The 12,889-nt window shown below is 33.2% G+C and overlaps 2 protein-coding genes across 2 annotated transcripts; one reads left to right on the top strand and one right to left on the bottom strand.

Annotated features, from left to right (window-relative positions):
* Positions 1 to 2,921: 2,921 nt before the first annotated feature.
* On the bottom strand, positions 2,922 to 5,329 carry LOC124824283 (isoleucine N-monooxygenase 1-like). The gene is made up of 2 exons (XM_047296694.2): positions 4,385 to 5,329; positions 2,922 to 3,639 (listed from the first exon to the last, which is right to left on the bottom strand). The coding sequence occupies exons 1-2, from the start codon at positions 5,327 to 5,329 to the stop codon at positions 3,010 to 3,012; spliced, it is 1,575 nt and encodes a 524-aa protein (XP_047152650.1). The 3' UTR covers positions 2,922 to 3,009.
* Positions 5,330 to 10,722: 5,393 nt separating this feature from the next.
* Positions 10,723 to 11,936, top strand: LOC148198720 (uncharacterized). Its single transcript, XM_088115896.1, has 3 exons — positions 10,723 to 10,935; positions 11,179 to 11,264; positions 11,480 to 11,936. Exons 1-3 carry the CDS (start codon positions 10,723 to 10,725, stop codon positions 11,724 to 11,726), a joined length of 546 nt encoding a protein of 181 aa, XP_087972022.1. The 3' UTR covers positions 11,727 to 11,936.
* The last annotated feature ends 953 nt before the right edge of the window (positions 11,937 to 12,889 follow it).

Genomic DNA, 12,889 nt, shown 5'->3' with positions numbered 1-12,889 from the left:
CTCCTCCCGCAAAGTAATAAATTGTCTTGGATGGGACGACCTTAGCTCTGAGGTGTTCGGTATGATACTTTATGTTTATTACTTTATTTCCTATATGGTTATAACTAAGCTGAATTTCATGGTATTTGCTAGGCATCATGGGAGCTAAAAATCCAAATATTAATTGGTTCAAGGCGACTGCTGCAAAATTTGGACCAGGAGAGTCATCTAAGGCCTCACCGAGCATTGCTGAGACCCAAGCGACCCCAAGTCGTGTGAATATTCCTTGGCCAGACTCTGAAGTCACTCCCAGGACGAGCCCGCCTCGTACATTGACAATTCGTCAATCATCTCCCGAGCCTATCACAAAAGTGGTGCCACTAAACACCATTATCATCGATGATGGTCCCGCTAGGAAAAGAAAGAACAGAAAAAGGAACTAAAAAAGGTGGTGCCACTAAGAAGGGTAAGAAAACCGTCTCCCCTTCTCGACCCCTTCCTGATGGAATATGGAGTTCCACCTTCTACCTAGTGCACAAAATAGACTTGGCAGAAGACGAGAAGAATGTAGTAGTTGAACACATGCATGACCAATAGTTAGTTCATTTTACCTCAGAATTATCATGTCGGGCAGCATTAGAAAATTGGAAGTTGGCATATGCCTCTGATAGGGGTAAACTAAGAGCTAAACTAAATGAGCCTCAGAATGAAAACCAGAGCCTAAGTATAAAGCTTGAAGAAGCTATTGTTGCCTACTTCAAATGTGATGAAAAGTAGGCAGAGTTAGTCTGAATGATAGTAGATGTCGAACGTATATTGGGGAATGCCCACGCAAATGCTCAAGAGCTAAAAAAGAAAAATGATGAACTGGAACAAACAATTGACAATTTGACAAAACGCAACAAGGAGGTAGAGGAAACTGTTGTTAATGTTAAAGGGCAACTGACCGTGCTCATAGCTTTCAATCGAAACCTGAGTAAGACTATGCGTGATGTATGATTGGAGAAGGATGCTTTGGTTAAGAAATTGCAAACCCATAATCTGTAGATAAATGACATGCATAAAGCCAAATATGAAGAGCATAGCCGAGGGTTNAAGAAATAAAATAAAAAATAATTTATGAGTTTTTTAAAACTAAGAATATTACAATAAAAATATTTATGATCAACTATATAATATTGTAAATTTCTAAACTAATTATCTTTTATTATTATTTTTAATGTTTACTTTTTTAATATTTTTTCTTAAAAAAAAACAAAAATAGTCCTCTCAATTTAGTTTTTTTTTTGGAATTTGGAAGGGATCTATATATTAAAAAGGTTAAATCATTCATGAAGTTTTTATTTTTGTTACTTGTCTCAAATTGATTCTTCACTCATTTTGTTCTCTATTAGATCTCTACTTGTGAATTATTGATGTAATTGGACTTTGTTTTTAAATTGGCTGAACGTAGTTAAATGGCAATTGATGTGACACGTTGACATGGGTTAATTAAAGGTGACAAACTGATGGCATTTTATCCGGATGAGTGATGTGGATTTTGGTATTTTAAAAAACATTAACAAAATAGCAAAATTTAATTAAAATCAAATTGGAAATGTTTTCATATTGCGCGAAATTAGGGTTCACTAATAGGCTTTAGGTCCTATCATCCAAATCAGGGATTGATGTGAAATTGAGAATTGATTAAGTGAAATTAGAATTCAGTGTAGAAATTTAGATGTTTGCTCTGATCTTTCAGAAATTGTTGGTTGGAATCGTGATGTGGTTGTAATCAATCGAAAAAGACTAAAATTGACAAGAACACGAACCCAGGTGTGTCGTTGGTGATGGAAATAGGAAAAGCAGCTACTAGTGCTTTCATTGAGAGAAGATAATCCTATTAACAACAAAAGAAAGTGTACCGTCCGGTCATCCCTTTCATGAATCAAACGTCTATCCGGTCGAACATCAAGACCGAGCGTTAGAGTTAACGCTGTCCGACCACACATGGACTGAGTGACCCTCCAAAGTCGGTCATTCATAAACCGAACGTCCACTCAGGTGGGCAATCAGGACCGAGCGTCCAGTGTGACCGGACAACAGAACCAGATGGCCGCCCACCCAGGTTGACATCCCTGGCCGACCATCCTTCCTAACCGACCCGCGCTGGATCGACTACACGGTTAAAGACTTATTAAAGCCCTTAACGAAGATTAAGTATGATTGGGCCGTTATCAGGCCCACTAAAGGTAAAAGCCCATTACAATCAGTATAAATAAAGGTTTCAGGTATGAGTTCTGGACAGTTACGATGCAATATATTCATGCATCACAGACCGCTCTGTCATATTACTGACTTGAGCGTCGGAGTGCCTTTGGCAGGTACCCGACCGCCCGGCTTGGAGTAGGAGGACGACCACCTGGAGTGCATAGGGAGAAACCCTTCCCAACGCGTCCAACCCTCGGCCAAGAGATAACCATCCGTCCGGTCTTGGCCCGGTCTTCTTCAGTTCGTGGGATTCAGCAGAGTCCATCCGGTTCTCGTCAGCTCCTAATGCTCCCAAGCGCCAGAGCCGCTCGATCTGCTTCAGCTGGTGAGAAATCTTCCGTCCGCCGCATCAAGCGTCCGTCCGATCCGTTGCATGCGAAATCTTCCATCCGCCAGTCTTTCCGTTTATGAGTGTTTTAACAGGGCCTCCCCGGATCCGGTCGAAACAGAAAGAAAATAAACAAATTTTTCCAACAACAAATTTAACCATGAAACGCGAACCCAGCAAAATCCTAAAAGGGATGCACAGTTTAAATTTACGTAGTCTCTCTTTATCACTCTTTGTTCACTAAGCACCATATTAAAAATTCATTCATGATCTTGCTTTAGGAGATTCCATTTCTGACATTAAGAAAATAACACAATGCCTGGATAAGGAGTTTAAAGTCAAAGGGAGATTTTTCCTTGGGCTGCAGACGCAACAGTAACAATTTTCTTAATCTTTATTTAAAAAGGAAAAAAGTAAAGCACACATAATAACTTTCATTTGCATGTACTTATTTAACTGTGATACAACTCTGATGCTAATCTTGGTTTGGCTTCTAACACAAGTGCTTCAGCAAGCATACCACCATTGTCAGACTTAAGAGTGTTGATACTTGATAAATTTGGAGGTGCATTCCAGGAAAATGCATGGATCAGCCTGGCCAATAACATCACAGTCATGGTGGAGCCAAGTATAACTGCAGGACAACCTCGTCTTCCTGTGCCAAATGATATGAACTTCAAATCTGGTTCTGACAAAACAACCATAGTTCCATCACTCTTTTGATGACGTTCAGGTTTGAACTTGTGTGGTTCGTTCCACACTTTAGGGTTTTGTCCAAGTCCATGTCTGCTTAGTAGTACATGGCTACCCTTTGGAATAAAATAGTTTCCCACCATTGTGTCATTGCTCGAGACATGGGGAGGATTAAAAGGTACCACAGGATGAAGGCGAAAGGCTTCTCTCAAACAAGCCTTTACGTAATTGAGCTCTGGAATATCTGATTCTTGTACCATCCTTTGCTTACCGACAACCTTGTCTACTTCATCAGTAGCTTGCTGAAGTATATGGGGTTGACTTACCATTTCTGCAAGGACACATTCAACTGCATTCGATGGATTGTCTGCTCCTCCAAGCATAAGTTCCTGCATATTTTTTTCTCTTGATTCGTATATGTAGTTTGTATTTGCATTGTAAAATTGTTTATGCATAGAAACAAAGCAATAGATGTGAATGGTTATTATAATTTCTGCCGTGAATTTGGAAAGTGTTAACATTGTGTTACTTTTACACATTTTAGGCCAATCAGAATATGTATCAATGTGTATATGTTACACTGCTGGTATGATCCCTCTTTCAAAGAATATTTTTCATACAGTCATCTCAGATTAAGTAGGAAAATAAAACCTGGTAACTAAAGGATTATTTTTAATAAAAGGAAAAACATTATTCAATTTTGAATTCAACACATTAATTATTTATGTATAAGTCTTTTGATTCGTTTAAATAGGATTTATGATAGGTAGATAACCATGTCACTTCAAGATAAGTCCTTTTGAATAATTTCATTTATATCTTTTAATAAAATATTTCGGTTTTAGATATAATAAATGGTTATAAATAAAATATTTTTCCCCATAAATTACGTAAATAATATTTACGTTACCGCAAGAATTAGATAATATTTCCGATTAGAAAAAGGCAAATTATTTCTAAAATAAATAAAGTAGGCAAATAAAAAAATTAAAATGATTAAAAACAATATTCTAATCATAAGAATTAGATAATATTTGCTGATTAAAAAAAGTAAAAAATTATTTATTTTTAAAAAGGTAAGTTATTAGATTAATCTAGCACTTCTAAAAAAGGTGATAAGGAGTGATGTATTACTATAGTAAGCGCCTTGATTTCCTTCATCGTCAAAGTACGATTGTCATTGTCATCTTTGAGTGAGATCAGAACATCCAACAAGTCTTCTTCAACGCTCTTTGTTCCATTCTTCCATTGCTTCATTCTCTCTTCAATCATTGGATCATGATACTTCTCCATCGTTCTCATTGCTTTCTTCACCTTCCTCTTGTGCCCATCCAAATCAAAAGCCCTCAACCATGGCAGATAATCAGAAACAGAAAATGCATAAGCGTGTTTAAGCAATGTGAAAATGTTATTCACTTGTTCTACTTCTTCTGGCCCTGGCCCTCCATCCACCCTACCCTTTCCAAAGTACCTTGTATTAAAAATCAACTTCCTCGTGACATTGCAACAGTAGTGCTGTGAAACATCTCTGACATTCACAAGGCCCCCATCCTTCACATTGTTGCATTTGTTGTACACATAAAACATAATGTTATCAGCTTCTTCGTTCCTTTTGTGTTGAAAGCAGTGGTGTCTGAGAGGGGAGAACAAGTCGTTGACGAAGATTCTCCTCATTTTCTTCCATTGCTCCCCAAAGGGTACAATAGCTATGGTCTTATAACCACTGGACATGATATCAGTGGCCATGGTCAGTGGTCTTGAAGAAAATTCAGCATCGTGTTTTCTCAAAAACTCACAAGCAATGGAGGGACATGTGACTGGAATTACATGGACATTTCCTAGACGAATGCATGCAATTTGAGTGTTCATATCTTGCATGAGATTGTGTATCCATCGAAATACAGGTTTGTTTGAGAGCATTTGAGGAAGGTTACCAAGTATAGGCCATGGTTTAGGACCTGGAGGCAGTTTAGGCTTCTGAATCATGTGATATCTCAAGACTCTGATAATGGTAAAACCACAAATCACAACAAATAAAGAAATGAGAAGCGATTGAAGGTGCAGGGGGGCGAAATCCATAGATATACTGGGAATTCAAAAGGAAGAAAATGGTAAGTATAAAGAAATTAGAGCTAAACTGTGGTCACTCTTGGCTAACGAGGTTCCTATTTATAATGATTGCCAAAAATGGTGAGAGTTACGACTCAAATCTATACATTCTGGAGGGAAAAATCTATGCAACAGCAGTAGTAATTGTCAAATGGCCATTAGGTATCTGCAATTCTATAATTATTAATTATAGAAATAGATAGATAATTTATTCATTAAAATATTTATTGCTATATTTTTATTATTTTAAAAAGAAATATATCAATATTTATATTTAATTATGTAAATATTTTAATTACATACTATTTTCATATTGTCATTCTGATTATTTATCTTATTATTACTGATTTCCAAGCATAAACTTGTAAGAACTAAATTTTTATAAAATGACATATTGCTTTCAGATTTATTTTGCTTCATTGTTACAGGTAAAAGTAGTTAACGTATTTGTATTTAAAAATAAATTAAAAATCTTTAATTTATTGTATATGTTTTGGAAACATGTAACTTTGAAAAATAATGTTAATTTCATTAAATAGGGAGATGAGAGTATCGGTATTTATGATTATTATCTCATTAAATAATTATAATATATCTATAGAAACATGGGTGCTTCTTATTTCTCTATTAATTTCTGTACAAGTATTTGTCATATCAATGTTTGATTATGTACACTGTTTTGTCCTTCCTTTTTCTTTGGTGTTTTCTAAAAGTAGAACTCTAGCTGTCAATTTTTCTTCTGCAATTAACATCTTTAAGAATAAATGTTGTAAAATAATTTGTTTATAATTGTTTACCGTTTAACATATTTAATTTATCCGGGATCTGTCTTTAAAAAAAAGTCAATGCATTGATGTTCAAAGTTTTAGAATTTATAATATGTAAGATAAATTTGACATTATTTACCAATTAATCTCTAGATATTATTTTTTATAGTATATACACTAAATTGTAAGAGAAAATGTGGAATTTTGCTTGTGTTTTATAGTTTTTTCTGTTATCCATATTTTTAAAATACACCACTAATTTTAATTTTAAAATATATTATATTATTTTTAGACAACACACAAAATTTATATTTTCAATACACTTTTTGTTAATTCGTTGCTAAACATTACCTTTTTTTTTCTTTAGTATACAGTAATCATAATTTTAAAATCTAAATTTTTTTTATTATATCATACTGATATGAGATAAAAAGAAAAGGTCTAAATATAGAACCTTACATTATAAGAATATATAAAATAAAGATGGTCTAATACGGATGCTCACGTTTTGTAAATATTTTTTTTTGGTAGAAATAGCTAACAAATATTGTGAGGAGGATTTGATAACAAACTTATTAAGAATTTCTTGATCACAATTAAAATAAATAAATATTAGGCCTAAGAGAGAAGGGAAATAATAATAGAATTTTCCTTTCCATGAAATTCTAAGGCATGATACACAATCATAAGGAAATTGGAATTCTGGTCTGTCACGTCTCATTAATAACTTCATGTTTTAAACCTCTGACAGTTTATTTAAATAAATAGACTTTTTAAATAAAATCATTCTGGTACATATAGACTTTTTAAAATAAATAATTTTTTGTTCAATGTGAAACATGTAGCAATTTCAATTTATTAAAATTTTGAAAATAGTATAATATTACTTTCAGAAAATATTATCCAACACCAAGAAGAGAAGTTTAATTTTTCCTACAAAAGCTCTGGTGTTTGAGTTTTATAAAAAAATCATATTCTAAATTTCTTTTACCTCCTTAGAGGATTAATTTATCATTTGATTTATACATATGATTTACACTATAAAAAATTTATTTACAAATTGTTCTCAAATTCTGCTTAGAAAATATCAGTCGCTTTCACTCTTTTGCCGAAATCTCTGTAAAAAGCATGAAATGTGTTTTGCGTGGTATGGATGATGTCTTCATGCAATGTATCCAATTTTTCACGTAAACTTTTTTTTCTTACATTTGCTTCTCACGTGTTTTTATTTTTTTTAAACATTATCACATAATTGTTGTAAATATTTAACAATATTACTAAACGTATATATCGATCCAAAGGATACGCATAATCTCATAAATGAATAAATATGTGCAAAGATCTTGATGTGAAATGTAATAGTTTTACAAATGATATTTAATCACCACATATTTTAAGTGACTTATATGAGAAATAAAATAATAAATATAAATTATATATTTGAAAATAAACTGTTTTTAAATTTAAATAAATAATAAAAATTGTCATAAAAAAGTTTTAATAATATCTTTTAAACAAAGCTATTGCATTTACAATTAATAAAATTATAATACACGTCCAAAAGAGTCACATAAATTATATATTTTAGGTTCTCTCTTTTTCTTTGCCGTTTGCTTATTTGGTATTTATTGATAACAACAAAGCAAAAGCCCCAAGGTTTTAACAACCACAAAAAAGAAGAATTATTATATTCATAAAAATAATAATGTAGTATTTGTTCATAATAATAAATATTAAATCATGTTTGTTGATACAATATTGAGACATAAAAATTCATTAATAAAGTAGTGATCGATAAAGTCTATCAATATATAGATATAATTATTTAAAAACAAGAGAGGTTTTTAACACGTTATATATTGGTTTCGTAAAAACTGAAACATATATCAAAACATGGTGATACTTTTGTAATTATTGTAAAGTTATATATCTCGGTTCATAGGGAACCGAAGTGTAAGGGGCCTATTGTCTTGGTTAAGTTAGCAACTGAGACACATAACCCTTAGAAAACACTTGTTCTTTCTGCAAGTCAAACTCTTCATCTGATACCTTTTTCGAAAATGATCTACTGTCTTAATTTCCCGACCAACCAAGGCATAAAATCGAGGCAGTATGTCCTGCCAAACCTGTAAAATCTAATTTGAACGTTATGAATTCCTTTTGTCAACTGATACTGCCTCGGGTCTCTGACCAACCGAGGCAAAAGACCCTACCAAATCCCTCTATAGGCACTGATATCCACTGACAAAGCCCTGAAAATGACCTACTGCTCGGTTCTGAGCAGAATCGAGGCAATATGTCCTGGTAGACAGTTGAAACTGAACGTTCCAAATTCGTTAATGTCAACTTGTATTGCCTTAGTTCTTTGAGAACCAATGTCATAAGGTGTTTATGTCTCGATTTAATCGCGAACCGAGGCCTATAGGTTGAACATATTTTCAAAATTTCATTTTCTAAAAGTTTTACGCATTAGTTTCAGTTACAACTGAGGCAGTAGAGGGTGTATTGCCTTGGTTTTCCACTTAACTGAGGTAATATTGTTTTCAGGGGTTACATTTCCAGAACGCAAAAAATTTCTTCTCACGCGAATAATGCTTCTTCTTCCTCCTCCACGAGCGAACACGAATTTGTCTTTCTCCTCCACAAGCTTTCTACTTCCTATACAACGCATACCACGTTTCTTCTTCTTTTCGTGTTGTTTTCTTCCCTTGCGAACGAACGAACTTTGTCTCCACTGGTGCTGCCTTCGCCATAGTGCCTCCATTTCTGCCGTTCGAAGGACTCCACCTCGTTGCTTTCATTTCGTTTTCTCATGCGAAGGAACAACTTTCTTCCTCTCTGGTGTTGCCTCCATACTCCAGCGCGAAGGGCTCTCCATTTTGCTGCCGCCACAATTCATTCATTCTCTTGGTGTGTGTTTGATTAAAATTGCTGTGAGATTATATTGGTCATAGGACTAACAATTGTATTATTAGTTGGTGATTAGATTGATATGTGTTTGATAATAATTGGTGTGAGATTGATATATTGGTGATAGGACTATTAATTTTATTGTTATTTGGTCATTAGATTGATATGTGTTTAATAATAATTGTTGTGAGATTGATATATTGGTTATAGGACTAGCAATTTTATTGTTATTTGGTGATTAGATTGATATAATGGTCATAGAAATATCAAATAATTTTGAATTGTTGTATTAAATTGGTTGATTTGTTGATGAAAATATGCTTCTGGACTGTTATGGACAATTTTGACAAAAGTTTGGCAAAAAAGAAAAATAAAAACAGGAACACCCTTTACTGCCTCGGTTGCATTTGAACCGAGGCAAAAGCATACACCTTTTTGCCGCTGTTCTAAACCGAGGCAAAAAGCCTATCACTTTTTCGTATATATCTCGGTTGTAGAACTGTTGCGGATAGGCGAAAATAACTATTGTCGTTTTCCTTTACTGCACTAGTGTAAATACCAGCAACCATAAATATATGGATAAATGTTTATCAGTAATATTCATTGATAAAATGGACAATTGAGTCTCATTTTTCCTCCTCGTCTTCATTTTCTTTCTCATTTACGTTTTTTTTTGTTCACGTTGTTGACCAGCCGCTGTGCCACTATCATCACTACAAATTTATTTTCATCTTTTGAGGTCTCATCCTCCTTTTATTTGTCTTCATCTTTCCTTCTCCTCCTCTTATTTGTCTTCCTCTTCCCCTCTCCTCCTCTAACTTTGGCCATCATCATCACCAACACTGGAATAGCACATGTACGCTTCACTGATGATCATCAATATCATCATTGTGCTGACCGACACCTACCACCAACTAACTTCCACGACACCCACCATCATCTACCTCAAAAATTTTCTCCTCTTACTCTTTCTCCTTCCTCTTCTTCTTCTCTTATTCTTCTCACTCATATCTCTTTAATATAATATAATATACTTGCAGATTTGACAGAAAATTTTCCGCCCAAACTATCAATGGATATGAACCTTCGGTAACTATGATAGTACAAAAATATTCGTAGGTAAAGAAAATTTTAATTTATTGACAAACAATTACCGAAAGGCGAAGCCTTCAATAATTATGGTGATGGGTTATCAATGAATCTCTCTAACAGATTTCATACCGACCAAGGTATCTATTAGTAAATTTAAGGCTTAAATGCTTACTTCGTCCCTATGTTAAGAGGTGAATTTCTGTTTAGTATCCAATTTTAAAAATTTAGATATTTGGTTCCTATGTTTTCAAATTTGTATCAATTTAGTCCTATCCGTTAAGTTGGTAGAAACGGCGTTAACTTCACGCTTACGTGACTGCACTTTTTTTCTCTCTCGTCTACTCTCTTCCTGTTACCTTTTTCTCTCTCTTTTCTATTTCTCTCATCATTAATTACCTGTCACCTTTTTCTCTCTCTTCCACCATTAACTTCTGCTCTTCCTACCATCATCAAGTAGCATAAATTGTACCATTAAAGAATAAAAAAGGTGGTTCAATTCCTCATAGTGTAAAAGAAATAGCAAATCTGAAGGAGAAAATAAAAACACTTGAGGTAATAACTTCACAAATCCCAAAAGCTAATTCTTCTATTCGCATGCATTTTCTTAGGATGATTTGTTTTTCTCTAGGAGTTGAGGGAAGTATATTAACAAAAGAGTTATTTGTGGCGGGGCATGATAAAGTCCAAGGAAACTGCTTTGGAAATGCAGCTTCTTCATTTTTGGAGAAGGAAAGGGAGCTCCAATCCAAAATCGAGCAACTGGAGGACAAAGTTGAGGAATTCAATCAAAGCATTGCTTTGCAAAAGGTATACTTATTAACTCAAGCAATCTGCAAAAATATATAAATTAAAAATCGAGAGTCTTAGTGTCAACTGCCATATCCATTAAACTGCTCTGATGAAGGATGCAAACAAGAATATTCCAACTATTTCTTTTATTTATCATTTTTCTTAGGCAAGGTTTCATAGTAATAATTATTGCAGTGTTGGTCTATGACCTTATTGAATCATATATCAGTAATAAATATAAATGTCTTGCATTTCAAACAGGTTGATGAGGATAAGGGTATTACTACTTCAAATGATACTACCAGCGTGGCTGAGGAAAACGGTGTTGCATTGACATTGTTGAATAGGTCTGTGTTCTTTATATTTTCTGTACAACATCAAGTATACATAATTTAATACCTGTTATGATTACACGGTATGCCTATAAGTGTGTTTAGAAACCTTAAAGATGGATGAATCACGTTTGGAATGTGGAAGTTGTAATATGTTGCTAATAGTTTCTGAAAATCACATTCAACCATATTCATTTGTTTCATTATTGATCACTTTCTGTTCATTGCAGTAATTTATATTTGCCGGGGAAAGAAGCAGAAAGATCCACAGTGGATGATAATGGAGATAGCAATCTTTGTGAAACTTTAGCTGAGTTATCGCTGTTGAAGGAAGGAAACAACTTAATGGAAACTGAGCTTAAAGAGTTACAACAAAGATACTCAGAAATGAGTCTCAAATTTGCAGAGGTAGAAGGTGAAAGACAAAAGCTTGTTATGACTGTAAGAAACCTCAAGAATGCTCGGAAGGCTCAGTGACTTGTTCAAGTTCATCACTGCAAAATGGAAACAGTATAAAATGAATAAATTAATGTGTACGATGGCAAGATAAATATGCATTTTCTTCCCCTTTTCTTAGCCTTTTTCTTCCACAGCGCGAGGCCGCGCTCGCCGCCAACGTCGGCTGGGAGAGAGATTCCCTTAGTCAAATAAAACTGTGGCACTGACATGTAATGTGTAACTATAAACAGCGATATCGCACTTAGTCAAATATCTCAGTCTATATCATTTTATAGTACTTAATAGTGTTAGGAAGAGCATAACTTAACGGTGGAAAGAGAGAAAAACGTGACAGATAATTAACGGTGAGAAAAATAGAAAAGAGAGAGAAAAAGGTAGAGCTGAGGAGAGAGAAAAAAAATACCAGCCACACGTTAGAGTGAATTGATACAAATTTAAAAGTCTAGGATTTAAATATCTATATTTTAAAACTGTTATTAAAAAAAAATTTACCTTTTAACACGATCACAAAATAAATATTTAAGTTTAAATTTAAATGTAAAATCCCTTGAAACATCTTTCGGTTAATTAGAGTTTATTAAAAAATTATTGACCATCGCTGCTACTATTTTGTCGGTATAGTGATACTATGAAATCTTCATGTTTTGTATTTATTTTATTTTTTTTATTTTAATAATATTTTATATAATGACATATTATTGATACATTTAGAATATAGCACAATTGGGATATTCAAATTCATAATAATATCCAATTTGAACTTAGTACGCCGACAAGAAGCATACACACTTTCACAGAGACAAAAATTAATATAATTGAACATACGTTATATCTCTCTTAAAAAAAAATATCCAAATATAGTACTAATTTTATTTTATTTAATTTTATTTCTCGGAATAATAACTTTTCAGATATTTTTTTAAAATAAACACATTAGAACATTATTTTTCCATATCATATTTATGACATTAGAATATTATTTTTCCATATCATATATTTAGAATTTTCTTACTCTGTTTTTGTTTTTCTAAAAATGAGAAAAACAAAAGTCAAAATTGTGAAAAGCAATTGAAAATAATTAATTAGAGTTATTGAGTTCAAATTTTAATTATTTTAAAATAAGAAATAAAATAAAAAATAGTTTATGATTTTCTTAATATAATTTGAACTTAAATTTGTTA

Source organism: Vigna umbellata, chromosome 5 (genome assembly GCF_029865625.1).
Source record: "Vigna umbellata cultivar VRB3 chromosome 5, Vumbellata_1.0, whole genome shotgun sequence".
NCBI lineage: Eukaryota > Viridiplantae > Streptophyta > Magnoliopsida > Fabales > Fabaceae > Vigna > Vigna umbellata.
This window is presented reverse-complemented; position numbering and strand designations above follow the sequence as displayed.

Excerpts from the sequence above, each read along its gene's own strand:
- LOC124824283 (XM_047296694.2), bottom strand. The coding sequence starts at position 5,329 with ATGGATTTCGCCCCCCTGCACCTTCAATCGCTTCTCATTTCTTTATTT. Across the intron at positions 3,640-4,384 it reads AAATCAAGGCGCTTACTATA|GAACTTATGCTTGGAGGAGC; the intron begins GTAATACATCAC and ends AAAAATATGCAG.
- LOC148198720 (XM_088115896.1), top strand. The coding sequence starts at position 10,723 with ATGCATTTTCTTAGGATGATTTGTTTTTCTCTAGGAGTTGAGGGAAGT. Across the intron at positions 10,936-11,178 it reads AAAGCATTGCTTTGCAAAAG|GTTGATGAGGATAAGGGTAT; the intron begins GTATACTTATTA and ends CATTTCAAACAG. Across the intron at positions 11,265-11,479 it reads GCATTGACATTGTTGAATAG|TAATTTATATTTGCCGGGGA; the intron begins GTCTGTGTTCTT and ends TGTTCATTGCAG.